Source organism: Cimex lectularius, unplaced genomic scaffold (assembly GCF_000648675.2).
Source record: "Cimex lectularius strain Harlan isolate CLEC.00 unplaced genomic scaffold, Clec_2.1 scaffold167, whole genome shotgun sequence".
Lineage (NCBI taxonomy): Eukaryota > Metazoa > Arthropoda > Insecta > Hemiptera > Cimicidae > Cimex > Cimex lectularius.
The window spans coordinates 666,291-690,926 of NW_019392811.1; the positions used below are offsets into that span (position 1 = coordinate 666,291).

Genomic DNA, 24,636 nt, shown 5'->3' on the forward strand with positions numbered 1-24,636 from the left:
ATAGACATTTTTTTTCTCAACCTTTAAAATTGAAATAACTATTTGAACTGATTTTTCAAAACATTACATAGGCTGTTGCATTATGTTACAGACATTCACAGTATATAATCCTGGGACTGCAAAACCACAGCAAGGAAATAGCTCTACAAATTCGTCAACCATCGTGAGAGATTTGAAATACAGGTAACAATTTCTAATTTTGAAATTTGTAAAATATAACTAATACACATCAGTAAATTAGTTTTCCTTAAATGCAATTCAAAAATGTACATTTGTATGTTTGTTATTAAATTCACTAATTTCGTGGTCCGCTTGACCAATTAATGTATTACAATTAATTGAAAAATGGCAAAAAGGAGGGAAAATTCAAAAGGTGGGGTTAAGATGGGAAGTTAGTGTCCGAGTGGATCGAGGTCACGATAGCTCAAGTGGTAGAGCAGCGGCGTATCTAGCCGAAGATCGTGGGTTCGAATCCCGCTCGTGCCATTGACTTTTTTTATCTCAGCTAAAAACCTTAATTATTTGTTATTAATGCTTATACATTCAGAAAAGGAATACTATTTCTACTGTTTGGTATATATTATTGTATAAAACATAATATATTCACTAAAATCTGTTTGGGACTGATATTAATAAATAATAAATTCGAATTAATTTTGATTAGTTTTAAGGTAAAATAACAACCATTCTGTTCAAATTTTCATTTTAATTTCATAATTTATATTTTGCACATGTATATTTATTTATACAGGAACCGAGGAAGCGTGAAGGTAAGCTAAGAGTGCAGTTTTTTTTTACCAATGTTAAATCTCTTCTTGAACACTAAAAATATCCTAAAGTTTATAAGAATATGTACACATTTTAATATGTAATAATGCAGTGAAACATTTAGTGTATATTAACAAATAGCACATATTGTCAGCATCGTCTCCTTGAACACTGTTATTGTTGTCTGTGTACCTTCTCATGCCATTGATGGAGAGATACTCAGACCAGGAGCATCTCGGTAAAACGATGGTTATTTTCTTGTCCTCGGCACATAAGTCTTCTTTACAACAGAAAGATGGATGAGGTGGCTAAAGCTAGGATGGCCTAAGTCCCAGACCTAATCACTACAGCCCAGCCCTGTCGCTAAAGAAGCGATTAAAATGGAATTAGAAGCATTAGAGGGCTGGATTGTCAGAGAAGCTCTCATTTATCAAGATTTTGGTCCATACCTGGCCTGAAGGTCTGAAATGTATAGGATGGATCATACACACCTGACTAAGAATAGGCCTACTTTTTAATATATTTATTTATTTTAATAAATCATTAATATTAATGTGTAGAGATTAGTGACCGTTAATCGATAATTATTCAGAAATCGTGAGATGCGGTTGGGTGTGATGTAGGTTTCAGAAAAACATTTTCTTTATCGTGCCAACGTTTCGATCTTTTATTGAGATCATCTTCAGGTCTCAAAGTGTTTGTCTTCTGTGTAATTGTGCCATCCTTGCGTGTCGTGTTTGAGTGACAAACACTTTGAGCCCTGAAGATGATCTCAATAAAAGAACGAAACGTTGGCACGATAAAGAAAATGTTTTTCTGAAACCTACATCACACCCGAACGCATCTCACGATATCTGAATAATTAATATTAATTAATTTTAATAAGTAGATATATTTTATTGGCATAATTGAATAAAAATTGATTGATAAAATGAGTTGTTTTCAAACAGATATTTAATGAATTAAAATTATATATTATCAATCATTAAATTGGTTCTTTTATACTTTAATTATTGTTTTTTGTTTGTTACAGGAGTGGTACAAATACACTCGGAATCATTTTTTTCTGCTTGATCTTTGGCTCTGTCCTTGGCACTCTTGGCCCTCATAAGTCTATGTTGATAAGTTTTTTCAATGTTATTTATGAAGTGCTATTAAAAATGATGATGGGAGCAATTTGGTAAGGGCTGATTTAATTTTTTACTTAGGTATAATTTTTCTAATTTCACCCCACTAATCTTTAAGAAAAAAGGTGTTATCTTTCAGATTATTCTCTTTAGCATTTCACAGTACAAAAGGTATCACAAATATAGATTAATTAACTTTTAAAACCCTTCTATGTTTGATGTTCGAAGTCTTTCAGTACTTAAACCTAGTTTTTGTTAATGTTTTTTTAAATATTAACGGAGCTGCTTGTTTCAGGTTGACACCTTTTGGTGTTGGAAGTATTATTTGTGGAAAAATAATATCACTGGGCCAGTTGACTTCAACCATGGAACAATTAGGCTGGTTCGTCTTGACGATGGCTGCAGGTGTTTTTATATACCAGTGGATACTATTGCAGCTAATATACTTAATAATTGTTCGAAAGAATCCTTTCAAGTACTACATAGCTTTTGGCCCGAGTATTGTGACTTCATTTGCTACCGCTTCAAAGTAAGATTTAGATTAATTTATTTTATTGTAAAAGTATATATTAGACGTCAAAGAATATAGAGAACCATTATAAAAGTTTTCCTTGTCACTGGTGTCTTTAGTCTCCCTTTCTTCTTTCTGTGACTTAAAAAATACATTGCAGAATTGACCCTTTTTATATCCATACTTCAGAAAGTAAAGAAGCACTTCCCGATTGCCATTTTTTCCTAGATGTTAATACCGCCTTTCCAAAATGGCTGCATTTTTTCCAGGCTAACCCTTTGCAGTCACATAAGAATGTTTCGGTCTTAACTCTTTTCATTTTTTAACATGGAAATTAGTGGGCAATGTGTTCTACTTTTTCCAATTTGTCTTGCTTGCTGAGGGAGGTAGATTTTTGATTTCTTGTTGAGAAGTTGAAAAACTTCTTTGGCTGTTTTGTACCTGGTGAATAACCAGTGTTTAGTCATTCATTTCTCCATCAATTTGTTCAGTTCAACTTGTAGAATGCTTTGGGGCTTGCTAATTTTTTGTCCAAAGGTTGTGAGAGCTGCTTTTTCTATTTTATCAGCATGTGCATTGCCTTCAATCCCCTTCTGTCCTGGCACTCACTTCAGAGTTGATTTTTCAGTACTGCTTAGCTGTCTCAGTATATATATTGCACCTTTTAGTACCTCTTTTTTGTTCTCACTGAGTAATATTGTCATATTTTCAGCTCAGAAAATTTATGGCATGGGACCTGTTGATCTCATTAGGTCAAAATTTGGTCTTTAATAACTTTCCAACTCCTTGTTCCATTTTGCATCCTTGTATGCACGATAATATTACCTCTCTATTAGTTTGGTGGTTTTATTCTAACAAACATCTCTTGTTGATATTCTTATTTGGAAAGAACACTTTTTTTTTTTTTTTTTTTTTTTTTTTGGCAAACAATGTTGTATTGTGAGATTTCTCTTTGTAGCCTGCATGGTGATTAACCTGAAATTTGGTCATTAGGATCATTGGCCCTGAAAAGGGCTATTGAAATTTGATGTTCTTAATAGAATCGGTGTGCAAATTACCTGTTGGGCCACGCCAGGTTATAAAGCTAGTTATATATAGTCTATTCTATGTTTAATATTTTTTTACACATCTTTATAAAGTTTTTATTTATTTTCTCTATATCTATATGTAAAATTGTACAATTTCTTACATACATGAACAGTTATATATTATGCATTTGTATATTTGTATTATATTTCTTGGTAGGCTTTGTCTGAAAATAAAATATATATTTCTTACACTTAAGGTTTGGAATGTAGTGGTTTCCTAGATACTCCATTAGTATGGTTTTGGATGTCAGGTTAATACCAAGACCCATACAAAAACAATATTCGCCGCTTTTAACTTAAAACAAATTTTCAATTTATCATTATTGTAATTGACATTTTGTAACTCTTTAGGTCAGCGGCAATGCCGATAACAATAAGGACTTTAGATGAAAAGCTGAATATTGACAAGAGGATATCAAGATTTATAATACCAATTGGAACCATAAACATGGATGGAACTGCTCTTTTTATTACAACATCTATAATTTTCATTGCACAGATGAATGACATACCCCTAGATTTAGGAAGGCTTATAACTGTTGTGTAAGAATCCACTTTTTAGCGTTTTCTTTCAATTTTCATTTACTTTATCTGTTTTTACAACATGAATGATTGAATCAAAATTTTTTTAAAGGATTTCCTGTACTGTAGCAAGTATGTCATCGGCTACTATTCCCAGTGCAGCATTGGTACTTGTACTAATGTTGTGCAGTACAATTAATGCACCAGTTGATGATGTATCTCTCTTGTTTGCTGTCGATTGGTTTGTGTAAGTATTAAACGTCTATTACAAAAAAAAAAAAAAAAAAAAAAAAAAAAAAAAAAAAAATTTTTTTTTTTTTTTTTTTTTTGGAAAAAACCTTTTTTTTTTTTTTTTTTTTTTTTTTTTGGCAAAAGAGANTGTTTAGGGATCGGTTGAGGACTACAAACAACCTGCTGGGAGACTGCTACGCTTGTGCAGTTATTCAAAAATTATCGAAAAAGGAACTAACAGCTTATGCCGAGGTAACAGCACATTTTTTTTTCTTAATTTATTTTTTTTATTATTTAATTTAATACTGTTTAATTAAATAATTATTTAATTTATGTTGATTTAATTTTTTGTTGATACATTTTTCCTATCAATTCATTGTTTTTCACAAAATATCCTACAATATACAGACAGAACAAGATTTTCATGAAACGACACCTTTATCCAAGAAAGCAAGTAGAACTAGTCCTGAAGAGTAATAAAGAAGTTTTTATTAAGTGAATTTGATATTTATTTTAGTTTTAATAAACAGTTAAATTTATTCAATTTTAAATTTCTTCCAAACAGACAGTTTTTAACTATAAAATGCCCATGGTCCGAATAAAGTGTATTAATATTTTTTATATTTTTCATTTCTTTAACACTTTAATAATATAGTAAATAAAGTTTTTCTCTTAAAAATTTTTGGATCTCAACCCTAAAAAATCAATAAAAAATTCCATTTAAAATTTATCTTAAAATTCTATTTAATTTGATCCTTACTTATCATCTTGGTCTGCCTGTTCTTGCTGGGTGTGCATTTCATATATATATATATATATATATATAAGATATATTTCAGGATTTTTCCATCTTCACAGTGTCTCTGATAGATCAGGATGATTGTAAGAATCAAATAACAGGTTCATCACCTCGTTAACCACAGAAGGAAATCTCACAATACTTTCTTTATTGAAGAACAAAATATTTGTAAAATACATATTTTTACAGTTAGTCTAAGAGAATGAAGAAATTATGGTAGGATAGTGAGGGGGTCAGAAAATTCTGGCAGCAACAGTGGGAATTGAACCCACTACGGGGTTAATGAGCCAAGAATCTGACACCCTAACCAATTAGTTACCACAATCTCTACCTTAGAACATTTGATACAATTAATTTTGCAATTTTTTTGTGGCAATATGTTTGCACAATGCATCTCCTAAATCTTGTTTTTATAGTTTTTATTTATAGCAATAGCATTATAATAAGTACATATTACAAATGTGATCACAGTAGGTTATTTCACTGCACTAACAATAAGACCAGCACTGCACCCGGAGATCCCCCAATGCCGGCACTCAGCGTGAAGGATTAAGAGACAAAGAGGTCTCTAGGCCACTGTTGATTAAGACAACTATAGAGAGGGGGAAACAGAATTTAGACCAAGTAAAAAATGAGACGATAATCTACTTCTATCAATTTTTGGGTCAAAAAGTCAACAGCTCAAAGAGACAACTAAGAACGAGACAATTGACCAACTTGAACTGAATTGTTCAGATTATTTTACAAAGCCTGTTTTTTCTTTTTTCTTTCTTGTAGGAAACTTGTAGGAAAAGGGAACTTGATGGTCGATATTGGTCGTAGAAGTCTTCGTAGTTGTTCAAGTCTTCTGTTAAGTTGTCTTTTAAGTTTTGTTTGGGGATTTCTTCTTCTTTCTTGACTTACACCAAAAATTTTGCCAACTTTACTCCGTGGAGATGGATGGGGTTAGATAGTTTAATGTTAAATTGGAAATGAGCACCGCACTGTTAATATGGAAACAGTGAATTATAAAAAATAAATAAATACATAAATTATTTGAAGTTCGTGAGATGCGGTCTGTGTGACGTAGGTTTTAGAAAAACATTTTCTTTATATGTTCTTCATATAAACATAAAGCATCAATACCTGATTGACACTCTCAACCCAACACAGAAGAATGACACATCTACATGGAAAACAAACACTTTGATCCCTGAATATGATCTCAATAAAGGTTAAAACGTTGGCACGATAAAGAAAATGTGTCTAAAATCTACGTCACACTAGACTGCATCTCACGATCTTCAAATAATTATTAACTAACGGTCACTAAACACCGCACATAAATATGTAAAGTTAAAATAAAGCGAAATAATAAAAAAATTAAAGAGTTATCATGAAATTAAGTAGGAAGTAAGGTCACCTACACTAATGCTAATCCTGTATTAATTGGAGATTGTCACGCTCCCAACTTTAATTCAGGAGGCATTATAATTTAGGAGGTGATGAAATAATAATACCTATATATTTTTTATGAACATATAACACTTATCAACTAAGTATTTGACTTAAATGGAAATTGGTATCTCTTTGTTCGTGACATACAGTAGAATTGGGGATAGGTTATTGAACATAATAGACAAATGGAAGTGGAGATGTCTTTAGTTTATTTGTGGGGTGACTATGGAGGTTGGAGGGTAAATGGCTGTCTTGATGTAGATGTGTAATATTCAGGGTGTGTAATACCCTTTGCCGTTTGAGAGCTATTGTATACCTCGTTCTGTACATACAGCATACGAGTGAGTCCTAGTTCATCAAGAAATTTGACTAGTATGTCTCAATCTTTCAATTTTTTTCTCCTGTCGGCAAGTGTAACACCGCAGTTTGTTAGTCAATATATTGGTGTCTTTTGCATCCTTACAGAATCTGCATGTACTGTGGTGGATTACCAACCTTCCTTGAATGCTCATTCAGTCCTGTTCATAGTTTTTCTGCTTCCTTTGGTGCATTCTGTTCTTCTTTCTTCCAAAACTCACTAGAAGGTTCTAGATTATCCAAAGGCAATTCCACTATTGCCTAATTTTCATCTTGAGTAATTTTATTTTGCATATTTAATTTGTTGAATTTAGTTTTGCAATTTATCAATATTTTTGAGCTCTTAATGCTTGAGCTTATTGCTCTGATGAATGCCTAGCTATCCAACATGATAGCAATATTCTTGATTTTGTTTGTTGTCCTTTGTTCAAATTGAACTGATAACATCACTCAATTGCATGCACTTCAGCCTAGAAGATACTTGTGTACTTTTCCATGGGTTTGGAGTATTTGGGTCCAGGACTTAACATTTCTTGCATTCTAGAACCATCAGTGTACCAGGAGATGGTGTTGTTCTCAACAGAGAGATCTTTCCTTTTGTCCATTCTTTTTTGGAATTTTTTTTCACACCATCCCTGGGGCCCATGAATTTCTCATTAAGCTCTCTCCATTTAAGTTAGTAGAGTTGGATATTTTAGAAAACACAGTTTTAACCTTGTTGGAGGTTATTCTTTAATAACATTAATTGTTAATTGGGTTTTCGGTGCTTTCCTCAATGGTGTAGGAGATTATAGTAGTCCCAATAACTTCTCCATACTAGCTGTGGGACATGTCCTCATACAAAGAATTGATTACAGCTATTATCTATTTGCCGTTTGCACTTCTGTTTATGTGTTATTAGAACGTTGACAGCTTTGGGGATTCAAGAGTAACTTATTTATTAGATAGATAGTGCAAAATACTATTTTTTTTCTATATATATATATTCAAAATGCTTACAATTATTNTATATATATATATATATATATATATAAACTCAGCGAAAGGAACTGTTGGAATGATTCAATGGACTGGTACTTGTTAAAAAAAGTCTCAAGTTGATTGCATAGAACTAAGGAACTAGGAAAGTACAATAAGCCAAAAGGCTGCTTGGGGAACACAAAGCCCCAACATCCTAATCTCCTTATTCATCATCATCCATTGGATGCCACTCCGTACCATTTATAAATGGTGGCCAGATTTATATCATTATATTTATATCATTTATATTTATCATTCTAATAATATCTGCCTTTTACAAAATATGGCTGGTCTATTTGCAAAACCCCTACATATTATAAACCTTTTCACCTTTGAATTAAGTAATTTCAACTTTAACAAACAAAAAAATAATAAAAAAAATTAAATAAATAAATCACAACAAACAACAAAAAAGTATTTAAAATTTGTGGTAAAGTTTACCTGTATTAGTAAATTTGATCTTTATCTTGTTCTGCCTACCTTCGCTGTTTGTCTGTTAGATAATTTTCTGCATTTAGCCATGATCAGTGTGTCTGTGATCTGTGATATCAAATTACCAATCACAGACACATTGAAGATGGCAAAATCCTGAAACTTTTTTTAAACAGACCACCCCAGCGATGATAGTCAGGCCGAGATCAACTCTTCAAGATCAGGTAAGGATCAACCCACAGACTGCCAAAAGAAGTCTGACAATCACACTAAAACTTTCACTTTAATCTAACCTTATATGAAAAATAACTGATTTGATAGTTTAATTAATTAGTCATATATTCAAACTGCTTAGAAATTAGTCAATGTAGTAATGAAAAATTAATTTTAACAGGAACCTGAAACCACAACCGTTGTGAACGGAAACGCTGGCGTCGTGAGCAATGGTACTTGTGTCATTGATATCGTTCCAAATGAAAACCAGAGCACCAACATTTGAGGCGGACTTAATTTTTTCAACATTGATACTATTGACGGTATTTAACAAAGCCCGTTACTGAGAGGCTTAACATCAGACGATGTCACATGCTAATAAACGATTTGCATTGGTAACAAAATATTACAAAAGTTATTGAGCACTATCAGAGGTAATTGAGTTTTGTCGTATTAAAATTATTTAAAAAAAAGAAAAAAGGAAAAACTTGTAAATTTCTGTTATAGCTTAGTCAAATTGGAAAAGTATTTATATGCTATAATTGTATATAGATTTGTGACTTATATTTTAAATAAAGTGGATAATTTTCAGTCCCAATTAGTAATTAAAATGGTATTTTATAGTGTGATTCATTAATAAATAATACTGGAGGTGGGATTGTATTAGCCAAAATTGTTAAGGTGTCTATTATGTTCAGGTAAACAATACTGGTTCAATCCTGGTGTTTTTTAGAGATAAGGAAAATATAACTTTATTAGTGTAGTCTTAATATGTGACACCTTAATGGTAGTTGGCATAATAACCTATTACAAAAAAAGAAAAGAAAATGAAAAGATATGAACTATTTAGTATCTATATCTATTTAGTAGGTAAGAAAAAAAATAACTCTAAAGAAAATGTAGTTAGGGTTATATTCGCAGATACCAATAGTCTGACATATATGTTGGACAGATCTTTGAAAAAATACGAAAAATTATTATATTAAATTTTGGTGTCTGTAACAATTTACATATCAAAATTGTAAGTAGTATTTAGTAGGTTAAAAGGCATACATGGTTGGTAAAATTAAAAAAAAATCATTAAGGTTGTGCAACTTCATACCTTTTTGGCTGATATTATGAACATCATTGTTAAAAAAAAAAAAAAAATTGTGGAAAACATTTCTACCTCACTATTTTGGAGAATAATAACTGTTCTTAATGTAGTAATTTGAGGTCCAATAATTTCTAATCAATTTTAAATGCACTTACTAAAATTCTTTAAAATTGTAAAACAAAACAAAAGGAGTACATCTGATGAACTTTGTCATAAGCAATAACAGAAATAAAAAATATAATAAATTGCACTTAGAATTTTTCAAATATAATTATGCTTGAATTTTAACAGCAATTTAAAATTGATTAAATACACATATCGATTCTTGTTAAAATATACATGTGCTTACAAGTGTTTTACATGTAAATACTATCATAATTATTTTTCACAACCTTAATTTTTTTTGTTTATTGTACATTAACGATTGTTGTTTTAAGTTTTTCCTGAACGAACAGAACAGTTATTCATTACCTAAATCTAGTATTTTAGGTATGTGTAAAAAATTGTAAATAGTGAATTGTTGTATGATATTGTTGTCTGGTATCAGCGAATTAATATTTGGAAATAGTAATGACTTTGTTTAAACAATTTTTTTTAAAACTCTTGCATTACAAACTTCATAGACTTTTTGAAATTGTTTCTATAAAAATTATTGTCTTTTGTAAATCAGAATTCAAAAACAAAAATAATTTGTAGTGTGTAAATTTTTCGTTTTGTAAATTTTAGACCAGATAACTGTGATTTGGAATTTTGCCTTTATGAGTAGGCCTATTATCAAAGTTAGAGGCAAGGATACTGTTTTGTAAATTGTGATATAAACAATATAAAGATTTAGCGAGAAAGCAAAATTTGTTAATTAAGAAGTATAACGTATTCCTAGATTTGTATACAAGCATTTATTAATTTTGGAAAGAGTAAAAACAGATTAGAGAGAGAAATTTGACGATTGGGCTGCATTAATAAATGACTTTTTTACTGATTTAGGCTTTAAGTATAAATAATAAATTAAAAAAATTATATATATTGAAAAATATGTGGTGATCCATTAGACAATATTTAAATTGGTGCTCCATGGTATTGTAAAACAAGTTTAGATATATTGGTATACATGTAAACTTTTGAATTCCATGCATACACCTTTTTAGTGGATAAGTATTAACCAATTTTACAAAGACTTATCAAGAGTTGGAAGAAAAAAAAATTATTTTGAATTATACAGTTGAGTATTACTATTTATTATCGAGGGAAAACTTAATGTTTAATATTAACAGTACTATTAACATTAACTGGGCATAATTCAATGTTTTATAAATGTTCCTTGTGATGTTACTATATTTCATTATTGGAAAAAAATGTGAATCTTATCAAATTTATGAAGATTTTAGATAATGACTATTTCTTTATTGTGGTGATAATAAAATTCATTCAACTTCTTACAAAAAAATTGTACGTATTAAATGGATTATAAAATTGTAAAAAATGGAATATACATATAGTCAATTTGTTTTGTGAAGATGGATGGATTAAAAAAAAATAAAAAAATAAATACATTAACTTCAGTATAATTCTGCACGTAATGATTTTTCAGTCCTACAGATGTAGTTGTAAAATCACCAAAGAATCAAATTATAGCCTGTAAGTTGTAATTAGATATTATAGAGAATTATTATTTTTTCCTTTTGTGTAAGGAATAGATATTTTTATTCACTATTCCTTATGATTTGTATTGTCTTAAAAGTGAGAACAAAATGAAAACAATTTTTACAGAAAAAAAATTGTAATTAAAAAAAAGAAAGATCTTTGCAAATGTAATTTTGTATGAGAATATATTACTAGAAATTATTTTTAACTGTGTTACAACTTTGTAGTCCTCTCTGCCCCATTGAAAACACATGAAATGTAAAAATTGACAAAATTCTCTTTTTGTTATTCTTGTCAAAAATACTTTCCTACATTTAATTTATAATATATTAATTTAAGCGATATTGTCCATTTTCTCTTTTAAATCTGTAAAGCCTCAAAGATTATTGTTAATATTATATTTTGTAGATGTGAAGATTAAAAAAAGATATATTTTCAAGCCATTCAATATAAGTCATTTGTAGAAATAGACATTTTTAAAACCCTCCTCTTTCCCTTTTCAACGACTGTTTATTGATATTTATGTATTATACAAAGTACATAAATGCCCAAAATTTTTGTACAAAAAAATAAACAAACAAACAATTATAGGAAAAGATTTTTTTACAGTGAATAACATTCCGTGACGAAACATTTAAGAGTAATATAAATATAAAAAAAATTCCTTTACAAACATACAATTAATAACTCAGGATCATGCTATCATTCAAAAGGATGAATCAAAATGTTTTTTAAATGAATTAAAACTGAAAATTTTAAAAATTCATTATAATAATGGATGAAATGCTAAAAAAATGGAATAATGAAAAATTGAAAAAAAAAAATGAATCAATTATTTTATAATTCATATAATGAAATTGATATAAATAATAATTTTTTATATGCTTTGTGTCAATCTTATAGTCACAACCATTTCATGCAAGAACCTCACTTCTTTGGACATTTTATTCAATAGGACAAGTGTCTCGGTCCTCTGTAAACTGACATAACTTGTATATAATTAGCAAATTCAGTTGCTAAAGAAGTTGTTACTAGATTAATAATCACAGATTTTAATTCAGAAATTTCATCATAGTTGGAACAATGTTTTGAGAACCAGTGCAATATTACTGAAGCACACTCATAATAGTGAAAAATTGAATAGTACAGATTAACACTTCATACAGGGTGCGTTTAACTCCTGTTACCTTTTTTTTTATATTTGGGCATAAAAATGTAAATTTGTATGTATTGTCTAGTTTTTCAGAAGCCAAATATTTAACAAATCTCTCATTATGCTCTGCTCTCAAATGGTGTTTGTTAATAGTGATCTGCTCTTGGTAAATATGATTGCCTCTGGTTTAATTAGGTTTATTTTAAGTATTTATTTAGAAATCGTGAGATGCGGTCTGGTGTGATGTAGGTTTCAGAAAAACATTTTCTATATCGTGCCAACGTTTCGATCTTTATTGAGATCATCTTCAGGGCCTGGGATTTACAAACATTGTTTACATATAACAATTACATTTTGGATGTGGAAAAGTGAATTTATACAATGCAAAATATATTTTATATATTCAAACAAAGTATTTCTACTCACTCAAAGTGTTTGTCTTCTGTGTAATTGTGTCATTCTTGCATGTCGTGTCAAGAGTGCCAGTGAGATTTTGCTATTTTGCGTTTATACTGGCTCTCTCGACACGACACTTGTGTGACAAGCGCGTGTAATTGTGTGCGCGAATGACATAATTACACAGAAGACAAAACATTTTGAGTGAGTAGAAATACTTTGATTGAATATATAAAATATATTTTGCATTGTATAAATTCACTTTTCCACATCCAAAATGTAATGGTAATATGTAAACAATGTTTGTAAATCCCAGGCCCTGAAGATGATCTCAATAAAGATCGAAACGTTGGCACGACAAAGAAAATGTTTTTCTGAAACCTACATCACACCAGACCGCATCTCACGATTTCTAAATAAATATCGATTAACGGTCACTAATCACCACACGTTTATTTTAAGCTTCAGTATGTGATTATTTTAGCTTTTATTATAAAAAAGTAAAGAAAGTGTTTTAGGCAGATTGAGAATCAGTCATTATAAAGCCACCAATGGTCATCTGATAGTCTATTATATGAAGATGTACAAGCAACAAAATTGCTAACAAATCAAATTTACAATAAGGAAAAATTATGTGTTTCTTTACAATCCATGTTATAACACATTCTTGGTGACAGTCAAATTATAAAAATGATAAAAACCTAATGGTTAACAAGACCCTTTAATGATTGTGTGTGGTTTAAATAAATTTCAGTTCACAGAATCGAGATCTTGTCACTGATATGGTCATTTAGACTATCCTAGTTTAAACTTTTTAATAAAGAAAATTGGAGAATGAAGTTAAAATTAACGTCAAATAATTACTAGTTTTAATCTAGTAGTTATCAACAGGCAATGTGGTCTGGCTGACTTGCTGTTCTGCCTCCCAGTTGTAATCAGTAGTTATTAAAACATGCTACTTATTCTAACAGTGTTAACTTTAGGTATTTGAATAAGTATATTAAAAAAGCATATACTCTTAGCAACATTAGTTTTTAGTGGTTACTTGCACTGCTGGGAAAACTAGGACATGGCTTTCAAATACAAATTTTGACAATCCGGCCAACTGGGAAGGGAACAAACTGCCATGCAGTACGAGCAATGTTATTTTTCCACTTAAACACAAAATGCCTGTACAACTTGGGAAAGAATTACAGATTCACTCACTCTTCCTCTCAGACAATGGAGCCCTGCTCCTTCCAAAAAATGGAAAAATTACATTTACGAGTGAAACAAAAGATTCTTCTTGTGGCGGTGGAGGTAAGAATAATCACGTTGTAAAATTTAAATATTTATAATAGAATATTTACAGTTAAAAATGATATAATTAAATTCAATTTGAATTATGCATTATTTTCACATATTAAAAATTTGTTTCTTTCCTGTTATCTAAAAGTACTATAGAAACTGGAATTTACAAAGTTGTTTTCCTCATTTGATTTTTTGATTTTCATTAAATCAATCCATATCACAACTACCCCATATATGGAAACCGCTAACAATGTAAAGGAAAATTAACTACAAAACTTCTTCCTCAAAAACCTACCCATTAAAGTTAATCTCATAAACCAAATTCTCAATGATTGCTTGCGAAATGGTTATTTTCATTTAACATAGAAAATGCAGAACTGATTCTCAAAGTCCTGCAAATACAAGAAATTGGTCTACAACTATCACCCGATTAGTCTACTTTTATAGGGAAGCTTTACGAGAAGTGCATGAAGTCAAGGCTTAAACCATACGCAAAAGAAATCTTTTCTCAGGACCAATTTGGCTTCACTCCTCACTACTGGGCAACACACTAAATATACTGACTCACAAAGGACATCTTTAAAGAATCCTAAATATTATCTTTTTAGACCTTAAAAAAAGTTTTTGCAAAGGTTTGGCACCTATGCATGAAATATACACTGAAAAAGATGAAAATTCCTATTTATGTATCGTTTATGTATACAATAACAAGTAACGGGCTGTTGATGGCACCTTGTGAGACTCTACTTTAATGCATTTCTCATATGATAATTTATTTATTTTTTTTTTTTTTTTTTTTTTTTTTTTTTTTTTTTTTTTTTTTTTTTTTTTTTTTTTTNTGCGCCCTTCGGCGAGCTTGTGGTAGTTCTCTTCCTTTTGCCAGAAACGAGAACGAACCCTTCATCTTCATCAATATTATGGTAAGGTGTGGGGGATTGGGGAGGAGGGGTTGTGGGATTTTTTGTAGTAGGGAATTGAGGGAGAGTTAGGGTGTTAATATGGGGGGTTGGATTAGGAGGGGGTGTTGTTGTTGGGCTGGTTGGGCCCAGGTTGAGCGGAGTAGGCACTTTTACTCCTGGTTTATTTTCGTTCATTTTCATTGTTAATCGGCTGTTGTGTTTTGTCTGTAAAGTTGTATTGTGATATGTGTGTACAGTTCTCAGCCTTTGGAGTCGACCTCCCGGCCCGCTCGAGTGATTCTCCAGTCGCCCCACAACCTGTGTGGCCTCGAGAGGGCCCGCCGCGACGCCCAGCACGGTAACCATCCAGTCGCCAGCTGGCAGTACTAGGCATCACAACATTATACACGAGGTGATAGGACAGCCTCCCCGGTGGCTATTCCGGGGTTCGGGTCCCTGTACTACCTCGCGGCCCGGGAGTGCCGTAACCCAGTTTTCCTCCTGTACCCTCACAGGTGCAGGGTTCATGGACACTCAAGAAGACCGGGAGATCGCCACCTCTACATGAGAACTGTGTGTTGTTTGTGTGGTGTGTTGTGCACGGTAATTTGCGTTTGATATATTCGGGTTCCGAGGCCCTTGGCCGCGTGCATCGGCCTGTGTGTTTGTGGGGGCATGCTGACGGAGGCCCAGATACCATACAATTCCCCCGCCCTCACGCCACCTAGTGTTAGGTGTGGCGGAGTTATGTACGTACTGGGTCGCCAATCCCAGGACGTGAGATTTTTAGTTCATCTCAAGAACCTTCCTAGGGACGGTTGCCCTAAGGTGTAGATAATGTAAATGTACTTGTGTCAGTGTAGGTGTATGGGTGTGTTATGTATGTGGACGCAGTTTACCCTCATGCCCGGGAGGAGATAATTTATTGTCTAATTAACTGTTTGAGTTCTGTAGTAAACATATGACTTTATAAGAAGGAGTGAATCATTGGATTTTGTTAACTTTTCTATTATTATTCAATGGTTGACACATAATGGAAGACAGGGTACCTTCCTTTAGTTATTCAGAAAAACCAGTTAGTGAGAAATTGAGAAGTCTGGGACAGAAGCCATATTTTCATTAACCTTTTTATTTTTGTAATTATTTCAAAAAATTTTAAAAATCAAACGGTACTGTACAGTTCTATAAAATGGTAAATTTAATGCAAACTGTTTTAGTGTTAAATTAAAATAACATGTTTTTTGTATTTTTAAGACACCCTTTAAATAGAGGCTAGTGTAAAAGAACTAAATTGCTAAATACATAAAATTTCTACAGTTAAATAAACCAATTGGCCTTGGTATATAAAATGTTTGATGCAAAAGTTTACATCAGGATGTTACTGATCTGCCCCTTTTTGATTTTATTGACACATTGTTTAATATTGACTTTACGTCAATCTTTGTTAACAGTCATGATATTTTAATTTCTACGCTTCGAATTTGCTGACGTTCCATTACACAAATGAAGAAAAAATGGTTTTAAATAGGTGAATGTTGAAAGTGTAAAATTCTGTCTAGCCTGTAGTTAAATAATATTTTCCTTTACTAAGTGGTTTTATCTATGGTGAATGATGGAATAGCAGAGGTTTTTCTTGATAAGTGAAAAATGATCAGACTCGTGATTTACCTCTTGTGCTTAAGTACAATTTTAAAAAGAAACGTCCATGTAACTGTAATTCTTTTTCGTGCACATTTGTCACTACCGGGCACTGGCTCTTAGCAGTTGCAATTGGTAATGAACGGCTAATGTGTTTTCCCTCTTTCGCCCTCTAATGGCCTCCTAATGGCACGGGATTTCCTCGGCAATAACACCCATTTTTGATAAATAGCTTTCTACAGGGGGTGGTTTTCGTTGATGGATCAGGGCGGATCAAGACGACAAAAGGGTCGTATCAGATCCGCCAAACGGAGATTTTACTCTTATTTGGCCTGTTTTAATATCAGGGGTTTATTGAAATAATCACCGAGAAGGGTCGGGCATAATGGCACAGGCGCTACCAGGATGATTTTCCTGGTATAAACGTTACAATATTCCAATATTCCACCTTCCTCTCCAAACAACTCGATAACTTCTGAACGGCCCAATAGATTTAATGTAATCTTATACATAAAAGCCATGGTTGAAAGATATATCGGGCCGTGACGTCATTAGTGTTGTTTGATGGTAAATTCGACGAAAATTTCAGGTAAACAATATAATATTAACCTCTTGCCATCTTCCATATAATTTTGTAATTCCATTCTCCCAGAACTTGTCAGGTTTTTGAGCAATGAACTAACTCCTCATTTGTTGTAGTCCTTAAGTTAAGTAAAGCTTTTCATTTGCAGAGCCCAGAATAATTGAATCAGCAATTGCAGAGCAATTGTCAGACGAATACGGTGGGTGGGGTAGGACATTACAGCCAACTCCAACAATTTCTTGTTCATCTTTGGTCGTTTTTGATCAATTGCTTACTTTAATCCCTCTAATTATTTGCAGTATTCACTAGAATTAACGATTGGGCGGAAGCGTTTTCAACTGTCTACATCAATCTGCTATACACGTGATATGTCTCGGCAGATCCTCTGTGGCAACCGCAGGATACGGGTTAGAGGATAATACAGCTGTGTAATCGCCAAAAGATGCAAGGAGGAAATCTCCTCTAACAATAATCCAACTGCGTTCGTTACCTTGGGTTCCACCTAGACTCAAGCTTAACATGGAATAAATATACACAACTGAAACGACCTAGACAGATTATCCGGTCTACTGTACAAACAAAGGACGACAATACAATCTATCGACGAAAAACAAACTCAAAACCTAGAAAACAATACTACATCCGATTTGGACATGCGGTGTAGAACTGTGGGAAACCGCTAAACGTTCCATTATCCAACGTCTCCAATTCTTTCAGTCTAAAGTCCTCAGATCAATAATAAATGCTCCATAATTGTATCTCTAATATTACCCTCCACAACGAAATTAAAATCCCATTTATCCCAAAATTAAATCCCCAAAAATTTATCGTGTTCTACAATAATCTCTTCCATCGCCACAATAGTCTAGCCCAAGCTTTGTCCAACACAACTCATTCCTACACTTCCATAAAGCCGGGAACACACTGCCCCGATGCAACGCCATGCGACGCTACCCGACGCCTTGCCACGTTTTGGTAGGGTGTGCACATCTATGCGAAGTCAAGCGCACGTCACGTACAGTCACACAGCGGTACCACAATAATCACTCGCAATCGGAACGCCTCTTTTGTTCTTAATTCACTATTATGAGCAAAACCTTGTAATAAATTGTTAGTTAACTTTTATGAGCACAACCATGCAATAAATTGTTTGTTAAACTTAATTGTTTTAAATAATTCCTGTGTTTTGATAAGTTTTCTTCCTAACCATCATAATTAAATCATTTTTATAAAAACTTATGAATTTTTAATCTCGGTTAATTTGGTTTACATTAAAATAGAAATGTTGTAATTAATATAATGACAAAATTACATATACATAGTTTGAAATAAAATACAAAAACTATGAGTGTCCTGTTCTGAAGCTACTCGACGAAAATTTTATGAGCAAAACCATGAAATAAATTGTTAGTTAAATTTTATGAGCAAAACAGTGTAATAAATTGTTAGTTAAATTCATTATATCAAAAAATGGTATTCCGGTCTATCAATTTTCTACCAGACCATTAAAATTAATAAAAAACTAATGAATTTTTGATCTCGGTTAATTTGGTTTATATTAAAATAAGTATGTTGTAATTAATATAATGACAGTAATACATGTAGTTTGAATAAAAATATGAGTGATTGGTTCTTTTATCTTCGACTGTAATCGATGCGACCCGATGACAATCTGGACAGTGGGGATCGCAGAGCGTAGAGTAGGGTAGCGTTGCGTAGCATCGGGCAGATGTGCAGGGGGTAATACAATCTTATGGAAAATTGGATTCTGGATTTGCGTCGAGTAGTATCGGGTAGCGTCGCATAGCGTTGCATCGGGTAAGTGTGTTCCCGGCTTAAGGTGTCTTAAGAGGAAAACGTCCTTTATGAGGAGTAGGCAGTGACGTTTCATTAGTGAATTGAAGTGGGAGAATAATATTGATTATTTGCTTCCTTTGCAAGTCTAATATGTAAATAGTTATAAATATATCTATGTATCATCAAATTACATACATCAGAAATTGCAGACTGTAATAAAATATTGAAAAAAAAAAAACTCCATGGGTCGTAAACTGGCGTTTGACGTTGTCAACGAGGTGAGTCACTGCGTTTTCTCCAGGTTTTCCTCGCTAAGCATTGCTGTAAAAGATCCACGTTTTATCCTTCGTTATCAATATTTTAAAAAATGATTCGTTTACATCGCGTTTTTGGTTGAAGATGCGGTTTAATTAATTTTTTCAGTCAGCATTTCTGAAACCCACGTATCGTTCCGACAAACACATTTAGCTGCGATGGAACGCTTGTACGAGGTATGCCAAGCGTCTCTATTTCTCGTGTCGTTGGGTGTGAGTTATTTGTAACCAAAGCTCGAATTTATTCATCACGAACGGCTTTAGGAATTCTAGAGCGTTTTTCTTACTTGCTTTCATCCTATTAATCAGATAGGCAGGCCAATACAATCGGATACAACCAAAGTTCAGATTCACAACACCACAGAACAAAAGAAGAAATCTCATTGAATCAACTGAATGATATTAACGTGTATGTTTATAGCTGTATATAGCTGCATTGTTAAAATGGTTAGAACATCACAAAATATAATGGTGTGTTTTCATTCCTGACATAAATAGCTCTAAGATTTCAGAACAAATTGAAGTACTTTAAAAGTTCAGTGTTAGGACTACTGATTTAAATCCCAAACTATTAAAAACTAAAGGGTGTAGAAAATGAACTACCTAGTCTTCGATGGCGAAAAAGATAGCGCGACTGTGACCAGGATAAATTTCACATTTATCCACTTTTTTATAGATTTAATTAACTTAATGGAGGAGAGTCATGCTTGATTATTTTTAAGCAATCAGGAGATATCTGATATAAAATCCGTCTGAAGTGTGAGCACAGATTTTCAATGGGATTTTTTATTGTTCTCGGCCAGTAATCGTTGATTTTTAAACATTTTGGCAAACAGCAAAAATTAACTATAGTAAGAAGTCGATATTAATACAATTTTAATTTTTCGAGGCCTATCGAACTTTTCATAGTTACGTCAAAAATTAGATTTGTCCCTGTATTGCATGTTAACTCCTTCCTAAACAGAACCTCGGTAACAATAATTTGTTAAACTTTATAAAAATAAACCGTACAAAAATGTTTTTAATAAGTTTCAAGGCCCTTGTGGGAAACCTTTTCTACTTCTTTCTTGTTGAATAAAATAACCTTTCCAAACTATATTTACGATGTAGTTGAGGATTTACAATCATTGATTTCATTCTAAAAATTTAAACGACGGACGTTGTATTTAAACATTTTTGTAAACAATAATCGACCGTTCCGGAGCGGTTGTGCTTCCTCTTGTTTATAACATCAGCTTGTAATAAATTAATTTCCTTTTGTTCTTAAACGAACGCAATTGATGGATGGTCAACCCCGACCTCCCTATTAATTCACAGTCGATTGTTCGCTTTGCCCGCCCTTTACCCCTAGGAGTATCATTGTGACCTCACCGGGAAACATTAATCTTCACGTCTTTCCAGGACGGAAGTTAAAATTTGACCAATTGGCTTCGTGGGACAACAATGAAGGAAGTGCAGTAATGCCGCTTGTTATGACCGAACCGGGCTAAAACATACATCATATCGGGGATTGTGTACAAGTTATGATCATATACCTCCGTGAGTCTTTCTATTGTTACCTTTATATCCGTGCCTTCGAGCAAAACCGGATTCAATAACCTACAAATACTGAGTCTTTACAAAAAACACAACCCCTGATCAGTGATCATGTTTTGTAATACATTAACAAGATACATGGCCAGGTAAAGAACTAGGGATCTGAGAGTTCCTCGACATTGGAGGAGCATTTGATAACATATCACATCCATCACACTATCGAATAAAAACATGTAGACAACACCACATCTCGATGGATTAGGGAAATGTTAAAGAACACTGATGTGGTAAATGGTTACTACAGTTTCCACTACGCGTAACCTCTACATTTACAATGCTTTCGTTTTACAAGCAGCAGCCACCCTTTAAACACTTAGAACAGATTCGTCGACGAAATCTCAACACTAAAGGAGCAACCTGCAAACAACAGCACAAGCAGCAAGGGTACCCAACATTCACGGCATGTTTACTACGCGGATATTTTCTGAGAGATTTGAAAGTGCTGAGAGATTGATGCCGTGGCGTCATCCACCAGATGAAACAACTCAATCTTGCTGCTACCTTGGCGTTGTTGGTTAACTAAAGTTGCCTCTCGGTGACGTCACTGCTTCAGCAATGGTTTTGTAGTGGCCGCAACTGTATATAAAGAGCCCACCCTGCTTACAGCAGTCTCGTCGATGAGATCTCATCCAACACTCACTAATGGAACAAGGTGCAAGGGTACAACACTGAACTTTCCCATTTATTGCACTCCCAACAAACGACTTGGCTACCAGCTACACGAGACCCGTCTCTAGCTACAACGTCATCCGGCTCAACTACACTCTTCACGGACTCCAACTGCTCCTCCAAACCCCGGCCCTTCTAAGGGCCACCAAGTAACCGAATCCCTATAGCGTCATCCGCACTGAACCGTGTTAACTGTTCTAAAACAACATCAGCCTTTATCAGAGCCAACAAAATCTTTGGTTACTAACCAAACGTAAGGGATAACATCATCCAATACAACTTAAGGATCCCCGCTTGTGGTGTTGCTCCTTCTGTAGCGCCTGATCATCATTACGCGAGAATATCCGATACCAATGGATGACATGAACAGGATATTGGTGTTCAAGAAAAACCTCTATACAAACCTATGGACCAAACAGGGATGGGAAAAAAGAAAAAAACCTTGGTCAGGGAAGGTACGATCTATAGTACATCAATGGATGCAGGGCTTAAGAAGGTACAAGGTACAGATGCATGGACATCAGTATCTTTCAAGTCGAAAGTCACACAATGGAGATGTACACTCATTTCATTTGAACAGGAGATGTACACAGAACACATAGATGTGATGAGGATGATGATATGGATCATTTACAACTTTCCTGGAATTGACTTATCCCAAACAAACAGTCCACAAACCTCCTTAATATTTTAAAAAAAAAAAGAAACAACAGAATGCATCAAAGGAAGGAGGAAAAATCTCCGAAGCATAACGAGATTCTAAGATTCATAAGAAGAAAGGAGCACTGCGGATTCAATGGGTACTTGAGGTAGATTGACATAACACTGTACGTGTAGATTCTGCCAAGAAGCAGAAGAGACCTCGTCGCACCTAATGCCACACTTCTGTGATGTACAACATAATCGTAGAGGAAGTACAGCCTCTAAAACCCTTTTACCACTACAATACTGATTTAAGTCAGTGCAGGAAAAAGTGGAACCGAGGTGGAGAAATCGTTGGGGCTTCCGACTCGTATTTAATTAACATGTGAAAATTGGTTTGACCGCTAGCCAGAACAACCAACCCTGCATGGCAGAAATTACTTTACTTCACTTGTTACAATCACAAAAACCGAGTTTAATAGTCAAATTGAATCAGGACTCACCGGCGGCTATAAATTATGTGAACAATGGGCACAATAGCTCTCCAGGGGGCGTAGAAGGCTGCAAAGGTTAATACATGTTTAATAAGGCGTTGACATAGTATCATCACTGTATGGGTCCTGGGTTCGAATTCGCAGCGTTGAGGTTAACATAATACATAAAACTTTTTTTTTTCAAAAACACAAGCAAGGTTGGTACGACCCCTGCTTTTAAGATCCCCCTAAAATTTGTTCTCAAAACATCTATCTTTAGATTTGTTTTGAGGTCTGCGAGGTGGCCTTCTCTGATCATGGTTTTGGTCTTTCTGTAATCTGCAGTTCCACATCATATGAAATGTATTGTTTAAAAACCGCGTTGGTGGAGGCTTCCCAACATATTTTTCGACTTTTCAACGGCCTATAGTTTGGAAAGGGCGAAATTAATCTTCTACAACAGAAATTTTCATTTCTCCTCAGACAGTTTTGAATATTAATGAGAATTTCACAAAGAAAAACGATTATAGCGCGAGTCTTCAATTGGAAAAGGGGGCGGTATACTTCATAATTACTTGAGCCCACTCGAGAATTTGCTCCTAGCAAGTTTTTCCGAGGGAAGCCGGCGAACAGCCACAGGGGCTCCGTCGTCTTGGGAAATCGGTTTAAAAGTTGTACAGTGGAAAATAAGTCCAAAGAAGGCGTATTTACGTCAAACTTATCAAGGGGGGGGGGCAACTTAGCAACTCTCAAACAGTTCTTCTCTATAACTCCTTTTTCTACTTCACCGATCACGTAGTTTTAGAACCAATAACGAGGTAGAACCGATTGTTTTTATTTATTGACAGGGCCCGGCGAGGGGTGAGGCTTGAGGGAAATTTGTAATTCCTCTATTCCTTCGTAAATCTAGTTTCGAAAGGTTGTACTACTCAATAAGGAGGAAGAAAAGTTTCGGCCGGAGTGTAGGCAAGATTCTCCTGACGAGCTCTCTTTTTCAACTCGGAAGGCAAGATCGTGGAACTTGTTAAGAACATTTTCTTACTGTTTGTTTTTATACGGTTTAACAGATTCTTGATACCTTAGCTGCAATATTTTGCTTATACTTGCGACAATAAGTTAGACGGGTTTCGAGTTATTAAAATTTTTATCACTATGAAAAGTACGCTCCTCACACTCACTAAAGATTGAGGAGTAGATGCTGTATTTATTTTTTGAACTGCTATTTACCAAATTGTTTAAAACCGAAAAAAATCAACGATTATTGTTGAGAACATGTGTTTCAGGACCATTATGTGTCCAGATACCTGCTAGATAGTAATTTGTTTAAACAAATTCTAGTATGACTTTTTATTTAAGCCCTCCATTAAGTCCTGCGTTAAGTTAATGAAAGCTCAAAAACAAGTGAATGAATATGAAATATATCCTGGTCAGGCGTTTTATCTTTCTAGACATCGAGGGATGGCGGTTGTTTGTTGTCTCCTTCGTCTAGTTCTTAATAGGTAGGACAGTAATCAGTAGTCCTCACACTGACCTTGAGATGACAAATAAGTTACAAGGAGAGAACATAAGTAGCGTGTTATACGTGAACCTCTGATCGGTGACCGACATTTGGCAGCCTTTTCAATTGCATGGCATGAACCCGCCGTGTGTTTTATGTGCGCAGTTAGTCGCGAGGCCAGCGATACCACAACTCCCCAGGTGGTTTGTAAGGAGGGTAAGAGTGGAATGGCCAAGGATGAGGGATTTGAGGTATCGGGATGCTAGGTCAGTAACAAAAGGGATTCGAAGGTATGAGTGGAGAGTATGGTTAAACAAAGAAAGATTTGATTTATTAGCCGACCCGTACAGTTCCAGTCCGCAAGATGTACTAAGTTCAAAATGTCTAATATACTGCGATCTTTGAGAGCTATTGTACACTTTGAAATGTACGGTAAGTCGGAGTTC

The 24,636-nt window shown here is 33.7% G+C and overlaps 2 protein-coding genes across 6 annotated transcripts in view; both read left to right on the top strand.

Moving 5' to 3' along the window:
* LOC106672446 (excitatory amino acid transporter 2) overlaps nucleotides 1-11,392 on the top strand; it is an 82,094-nt gene extending 70,702 nt beyond the window's left edge. For 4 of the 5 annotated variants that reach the window (XM_024228247.1, XM_014403885.2, XM_014403887.2 and 1 more), the window contains exons 6-12: nucleotides 92-183; nucleotides 1,802-1,948; nucleotides 2,191-2,424; nucleotides 3,846-4,037; nucleotides 4,129-4,263; nucleotides 4,403-4,499; nucleotides 8,687-11,392. In XM_024228247.1, coding sequence (XP_024084015.1) covers nucleotides 92-183; nucleotides 1,802-1,948; nucleotides 2,191-2,424; nucleotides 3,846-4,037; nucleotides 4,129-4,263; nucleotides 4,403-4,499; nucleotides 8,687-8,791 — 1,002 coding nt within the window. In that variant the 3' untranslated portion in view covers nucleotides 8,792-11,392. Of the gene's footprint in view, nucleotides 1-91; nucleotides 184-1,801; nucleotides 1,949-2,190; nucleotides 2,425-3,845; nucleotides 4,038-4,128; nucleotides 4,264-4,402; nucleotides 4,500-4,655; nucleotides 4,748-8,686 lie in introns of those variants that run through there. The other variant, XM_014403888.2, reaches the window with a different exon arrangement.
* A 2,289-nt stretch (nucleotides 11,393-13,681) lies between these two features.
* Nucleotides 13,682-24,636, top strand: part of LOC106672471 (protein amnionless) — a 30,109-nt gene continuing 19,154 nt past the window's right edge. The window contains exons 1-2 of the mRNA XM_014403931.2: nucleotides 13,682-13,774; nucleotides 13,830-14,090. Of these exons, the coding sequence (XP_014259417.1) occupies nucleotides 13,744-13,774; nucleotides 13,830-14,090 (292 nt within the window). The 5' untranslated portion in view covers nucleotides 13,682-13,743. The remainder of the gene's footprint in view (nucleotides 13,775-13,829; nucleotides 14,091-24,636) is intronic.